Raw genomic sequence first — 6,876 nt, forward strand, 5'->3', positions numbered from 1 at the left:
GGGCTGGGGGAGATAGGGGAATGGGGAGTAACTGCTAATGTGTACCGGGTTTCTTATTTGGGGTGCTGAAAAAATGTTCTAAAATTAGTAGTAGTGGTTGCACAACTCTGTGAATATACTAAATACCACTGAATTTTACATTTTAAACAGGTTAAATTTATGGTATGCAAAAATTCCCAATGAGAAAATGCATTATGACAAAATAACAACAACAACAAGAGAGGTGGCTACTCAGGTTGTTTGGCTTTCATTTCAGTCCTTCAGGACCTGGGGGGCTGGGCTCAGGGAGGAAAGCCAGTATGGGGAGAAGTAGGAAGATTGCCTGTGCCTGTGGCTGGACCTGAGGGGCCTCAGGATGCCTCCTTTTGCAGAAATACTAAGTGAAGCTCCTCAGGACAGCAACTATAAGGGCTTTGGGGCAAGGAAGGAATACCTAATGTCCTCCCCTACCACACATTGCCTTCCCTTATCTCCTTTTCTCCCCCTTTTGGTTAGTAGCAAATGAGTCTCTTCTCCAAGGCACATGCTCTTGACCATGCAGTCCATTCAGTCACAGGAAAAGCAGCTTTTGGTCCTCTGAACAGCCATACTGGGTCTTATGCTGGTCAAACAGTTTGCACAGGGCATCTATATAGAGTGTGTGGTATTTTTCCACCATTTCCTGGCTTGGTTTTTCTATTTTGGGCAGTGGCAGAGGCTCCCCAACTGCCAAGATAGATGGGAAAAGAGAAGGGGCAAGTGTTAGAATCTTCTCTTTCTTTAACCTCCTTCTCCTTCCCTGGGCAGGATCCTCTCACATGCCAACTTAGCTCCCAGATTCTCCCTCTTTGCTGCCCTTTTCTTTGGTGGGGGGTGGGGTGGGGAGGGCTGAAGCTGAAGTCAAGAAAGAGCTGAGGTGGCCTTGGGGTTGAGAGCAGCACTCACCCACAGTGACGATAGGCAGCGAGTATGGCAGGAGCCCGGTGGAGCCTTGGCAGAAGCCTCGTCCATAGAAGACACAAAAATAGAAACCAAAGATACTGCGGAAGCAGCTCTGGAACTTGTGCATCCAGCTGTCCTTATGGAATAGCACCTGATCATATACCTCAGTTTCTCCAAAAGTGAATGTGGGGACCAGATGAGCCCTGAAGGAAAACCTCAATTTATTTCTCAAACACAGGCTAGGGTGAGAACTGCCCAGGAAGAACATTTGCTCCTGGCCAGACTCCAATCTATATAAAATCCCTGTGACATAAAGCATTTCTTTTTAAATTTTTTTTTCAACGTTTATTTATTTTTGGGACAGAGAGAGACAGAGCATGAACGGGGGAGGGGCAGAGAGAGAGGGAGACACAGAATCGGAAACAGGCTCCAGGCTCTGAGCCATCAGCCCAGAGCCCGACGCGGGGCTCGAACTCACGGACCGCGAGATCGTGACCTGGCTGAAGTCGGACGCTTAACCGACTGCGCCACCCAGGCGCCCCCATAAAGCATTTCTTCTTGCACTAAACAAGACTCCCATATTTATTTATCTCTTGTCTTGAAATTTTCAAGGCCAGTGAGAATGCTATCTCTGGGCCAGGATCACAAGGGCAAGATATGCGGGTGTAGGGAAGGATGAGGGGTTTGGGCAGAGATCCCCAGAAACCCACATCATGTAAAGAAAAGCTTCCAAGAGGTCTCCTGTAGGGAAATATCTGACTCTGTTTCTACTGGTAGGAAGCATAGAGAAGATGATGATGATATTGAACAAATGCATATATATATGATATGCCCCTCACCCACAGGGACTATTCATAAGGTATTCTGCCCTTGAGATTAGAGCAGAGAAAAGTTGTTTTCCTCTCAAGCCATCCAAATCCACCTTGACAGTGCTCTAGATACAGAATCAGGCTCCTTAGTCTTCCTGTGAGAGAAGAGTAAAGAGAGCACGGTCTGTCTTATACAAATCTTTGTGAGTTATTAGTAACAATCTCTCAGCACTCTGATGTATGTTACCTTACTGGCCCCTCACAGCAGAGAATGTGCAGGGCACAGTAGGGGGCTTATTTTCTTTACCTTACAGATCCAGAAGCCCAGGTTCTGAAGGGGAAAGGGCACTCAGGCAGTGAGTGAGTGTCAGGACTTGGACTAGAACCCAGGATTCTTTCCTTCCAGCTTAGAACTCTCTCCCCTACATTATGCTCCAAATTGATGAACAGGCCACTCAGGCAAGGTCCCTAGAAGAACTACTTCCCTTTTCCCTGAGTCTGCAATAGGGCAATTGTCCTTGTGTCCAGTGGGCTGGCCCCTTGACCTGATGGTACACCCCACAGCTCCAGCTTTGGGCACCTGTTCTTTATCTCCTCTCTTTATCCTTAAGTCAGAGTGGCTAATAATTATCCACCACTTACTGTGTGCCAGACACATGTAGGTGTTTTAGGTGGATGACACCCCACAATAACCCTATGGAGTAGGTACAATTATTAGTAGCCACATTATGAAAATTAAAACACCAAGATTCAGAATGGTTAAGTAACCTGTCTCAGACTGCACAGTAAGTTTTGGAGCCAGGATTTCAAATCAGGCCCCCTGACTTCAGATATTATGCACGTACTCACCATAGTGCTCTGCCCCCTGCACTCACCAATAACAAACAGATGTAGGTATCGATATCGATAGAGATGATGTGGGCATTAGCTGTATTCTAGGGGAGTCCTAGCCAAGCCCCCTGATAATGAATCTGGGTTTCTGATTTGGTTTCCTGAGAATTGGTCCAGCTAGGTCAGAAGAGGGGATGATGTAAACCTTTTTAAAATTCTATGCCTGTCTCCCCTATGCACTAGTAAGTTCCATGAGGGCAAGACTTAGATCTGATTCATCTTGGCATCACCGAACAGGTCATGCTGCTCAGAGAAAGCCACCCCCACTGCCCTGGGAGAAACACCTACCCATGCTGGAGGGCTGTGCGCACAAATCCCTTGCGCTTCCGGAGGATGAGGGTGGTGGTGTTGGGCACACTTTGTAGGGCCTCTCCCACCCCTCCTACTACGATGCCCACGAGGTTGCCAGTGCCATGGCTTAGCAGGTAGTCAATGGCTGGCTGACTCACAGAGCATACACCTAAAGAGAATCAAGGAGCAGAGAGAGGAGCAAAATAAGGAGAGGGGAAAATGGCTGAGACGGAACATCCTCTGCTTTACTCCTCATTGTGATTGCCCACTGTTCCTATGAGTCCTACGAGGAGACTCAATGAGATGGGACAAAGGGTGTGGAGAAATGAAGGCTGTGGGAAAACCCAACATGTTTCACTTTGAGGCAATATTTCCACTTCGTAGGAGGCACTGGGTCAAAACTATAGTAGGAAGGTTTCCAGAGGGATAACCAGAAGGACTTTCTGAATCCCAAATGTAATCTTACTCTTTTCTTGCCCTTTATTGCCACTAAATAGCAAAAGTTATTCTTTACTGACCATATACTCTTGTGGCAGGCACTATATTGAAAGCTTTACTTGTATTATCTCATATAACATCACACCACATCTGAGGTTGGATTATTATCATCAATATCACCTTACAGATGAGGAAACGGAGACCAATAGGGGTACAGTAGCTTACCCAAGACCACACAGTTGGTGGCAAAGCCAGGATTCAAACACAGACAGTTTAGCTCCTGGACACGCTTTTAACTACTATGCTATGATGGGAGTGGGTGAGATGTGGTTGAGAGGTGGGGGTGGGGCTTAAAAAGGTACATCTCTCAGCAAAGAAATGGACCAGAAGCTCCAGTAAGTATGGTCAGAAGTACCTTTGGCCATGAGGTACTCCCTAACAAATGGGATCTTGAAGAACCAAGACAGTGTGGCTAAGTGGGGAGTGATGCCTGGGAAGATCTTCGAGAAGCCTGTGGCCTCAGTGCAGAAATTGCAGAAGGCTCCAAAGGTCAAAAGGCCATGGGGGTGAACTCCCATGAGGTAGTTGTGCTCAGGTGACAGATCTTTTGTCTTCTGGATCTGCAGCCATGGAAAGAAGTGAAATGAGATCACATGAAGAAGCAAGAGTGAAGACACTTCAGGGATCAGGACACTCTCTAAATCAGAGCTTTTCAACATATAGGTAGGCCATGAGTGGGTTTCAGGGGCCAAGATATTGGTCTCCTCAGCCCCTGGAAACCAAGCACGATCTATGGCAGCTAGAACTGCTGAGCCTCTTGCCTACAGCTGCAAGTACCTTCGGCCATTTATCTCAGTGCACTTCATGCATGGTATCATTTTGTCTGAGTGCTGCTATGTGAAAAAGTCAGAAAGCTCTGCTCTAAAAATTGAGGCAGTGTTTGTTGTCTACTCCAAAGAATGCTCAGAGGATCAGCATAGCAGTACATTTCTAGAACCTCTTCCTGATATTTTCTCTTCCCAGCCCCCTTCCAGTTTCTGCCCAAGTAACTTCTATTGAACTTTGAAAACCCTGCTTGAATATCACCATGTCTGTGAAGCTTTTTCTTACCCCTCATCTGAACTACTTGTGTACCTTGTACCAAACCATAAATACATGTCTGTCCTCATTAGATGTGAGCACCTTGATGGCAGGTTGTATCCTACTCACTTCTCTGTACTCTAGGCATGTGGTACAGAGTAGGCTTTCAATCAATATTTGTAAAACTGAACTGTTTTTGCATTTCTGCCTGTGCTATCTGGTAGGTCATGCCAAGGGTGTCCAAAGTATGCTAGGGGAGTAGCAAGTACCCAGTAGCAATGTTGAGTCCTGAAGAATGTCTAGCCTGCATGGAAATTTCTCTGGTATGCTTATTTTCCTTATGGACAACCCTGGTTATTTGGCATAAATGCCCAGTATTTTGGGAACTGTGGGGATGCTTCAGAAAAGACACTTACCGTAATGGGGAAATAGTCCTTGATATGGGTCCAAGCACACCAGTTCCTTACCCAAGCTGAACGCCTTCCACCTGAGAGAGAAATATCAGTAGGGGATGGTGTCTGTCTTGCTAACCCCATCCCTCCTGCTCACCCAGGGCTTTCCTAACAGCATGGAGAGACCATGGCTCTGCTAGACAGGCGGAAAAGGAAGAGACCCCAAGATGGTCCTGGCTGGCCCAGTTCCTGTGGCTCTGAGAACTTGGATAAGAGGCCTGTGGCATGTTGAGTGGGACTCCCTGGTAACAGGTTAGGGTGGAACATTCATAGGCCCTGTGCTTTCTAGGTCCATGAGTCTTACCTTGCTCTGGGGTCTTCCAGTCCAGGAAAAACCAGACAAAGTAAAGCACTGGTAGTGGCCACAAGGATGTAAATAGCAGGTAAATGAAAAATGGCTGCAAGATCCAAACTGATGAGGAAGCAGGTCAGACCAAATTTGTGCTGCTGGCAGAACTTGACCACATGCATCCCCATTAAGAACCCTCCAAACTACCCAAGCCCCTGGTCCTGGCCTTCTGCACAGTCCAACTCCTGGCCATCCGGTATCCATGTCTACTTGTTCTTCAGACATTTCCTTTATCATGTACCAAACACCAGCCCTATTTGTCTACTTCCCTATCATCCCTGTCCACTTGCTTCCTTGCCCACTTACCATTCCTCTACTCCTGCTCCTTGCCTGCCACCTGCTTCCCCCCCTTCCTGCGCCCATTTCATCCACCATCTTTTCCTTCTTGTCTCCTGTCTCCTTTGCTATCCATTATCCCTGAACCCTTGTTAAACCATCATCCTTCCTTGCCCATATACTACCCAGATCTCCCCACACCCTGCCCACTCAGCATCTGCATCCCTCTACTGTTTCCCATTCATCATTCCTGTCCTCTTTCCCATTCACCATTCCTTCCATTATCATCATCTCTCCACACGCTACCACTCCCACTCCCAAGAATGGAAAACTCTATGGTTTAAACACAGGCTATATTCCTCCAAGTCTGTAATTCTAATGCTTTCTCTGTCCCACTACCCATGCTTCCTTATGATCATGGACACATCATATGCCTATTCGTGGGCCTTATTTCCCTTCTCCAGATAGGGTTAAGAAGTGGCTAAAATTAGCTGTGTCTACTCATATCCATCATGATCCTGTTCTACCCCTCTGCCTGTTCTGTCTCCTGTGGCTCTATGTCTTCCTTCTCCAGGGCACTCGTGGAACTCAAGACTCCTTGGCTTTACTCTTTGGTACCATCTGAGATGATCACAGGTTAGAGGTGAGACTTCCCATGAACATGAAATTCACCCCAGACCTGGCCCTGGCCTCTCACTCTGGCTTCTTGCCGTGAAGTCTTGGATCAGTACTCACACATGGCAAGGTAGCTCAAGGGCCATTGCAGAAGCATCAGACTCTGGAGGTGCTTAGGCTGTTTGAAATAAGGCATGATGCTCAGGAGCCTGAGGAAGACAAAGATCCCAGAACACTCTTCCAGCCAATGGTGCCACCAGCCTCTGGAAGCTCGCTCAATAGGGAATGCATATGACCAGAAGGATTTCTACCTGCCTTCTCCCTTCCTTATCCTGCCCCACACCTACGACCCACTGCAGGGGGCAGGCTTTGGAGTATCAAGGCCTGCCCTATCAGGTTTGAGCCCTGGGCCCTGGCCATTTGCCCTTTGACTCGTTCCTGAGATTATTAAGACATCAGGATGAAGAAAGATAAGAAGGACTGTCATCTAGTCCTAGTGACTCAGAGATCCAGAGAGGGGAAAAACCTTTCACAGGCCACTCGAAGATTATAGAGGTTGTGGTCTCAGAGAGATGGCTGGTGGGAATGGAGCTCTGGGGGGTTGTGGGGTGAGGAGCACCTGGGATTAGGTTTTTGTTGAGATAGACTATTGCCCTGAGGCAGCCTGGCTGGGGATGTCCTCCTTTTTTAACTTCCTATTACAAAAATTTCCAAATATACACAAAACCAGAGAATGCAACAAATTGTTATCTTT

General features: G+C 47.3%; 1 protein-coding gene across 1 annotated transcript; it reads right to left on the reverse strand.

Annotated features, from left to right (window-relative positions):
• Window positions 1-550: 550 nt before the first annotated feature.
• On the reverse strand, window positions 551-6,318 carry AWAT1 (acyl-CoA wax alcohol acyltransferase 1). Its single transcript, XM_047092491.1, has 7 exons — window positions 6,243-6,318; window positions 5,187-5,294; window positions 4,847-4,917; window positions 3,766-3,970; window positions 2,910-3,081; window positions 925-1,124; window positions 551-705 (listed from the first exon to the last, which is right to left on the reverse strand). The coding sequence occupies exons 1-7, from the start codon at window positions 6,316-6,318 to the stop codon at window positions 551-553; spliced, it is 987 nt and encodes a 328-aa protein (XP_046948447.1).
• Between the last annotated feature and the right edge of the window lie 558 nt (window positions 6,319-6,876).

Source organism: Lynx rufus, unplaced genomic scaffold (genome assembly GCF_022079265.1).
Source record: "Lynx rufus isolate CCGP_SWC_20201006 ecotype Redwood Valley unplaced genomic scaffold, mLynRuf1.p SCAF_30, whole genome shotgun sequence".
In the NCBI taxonomy this organism is placed as follows: domain Eukaryota; kingdom Metazoa; phylum Chordata; class Mammalia; order Carnivora; family Felidae; genus Lynx; species Lynx rufus.

Coding starts and splice junctions, on each gene's coding strand:
- AWAT1 (XM_047092491.1), bottom strand. CDS start 6,318: ATGCCTTATTTCAAACAGCCTAAGCACCTCCAGAGTCTGATGCTTCTG. Junction 5,295..6,242: donor CTTGAGCTACCTTGCCATGT/GTGAGTACTGAT, acceptor CTTCCTCATCAG/TTTGGATCTTGCAGCCATTT. Junction 4,918..5,186: donor CTGGAAGACCCCAGAGCAAG/GTAAGACTCATG, acceptor TTTCTCTCTCAG/GTGGAAGGCGTTCAGCTTGG.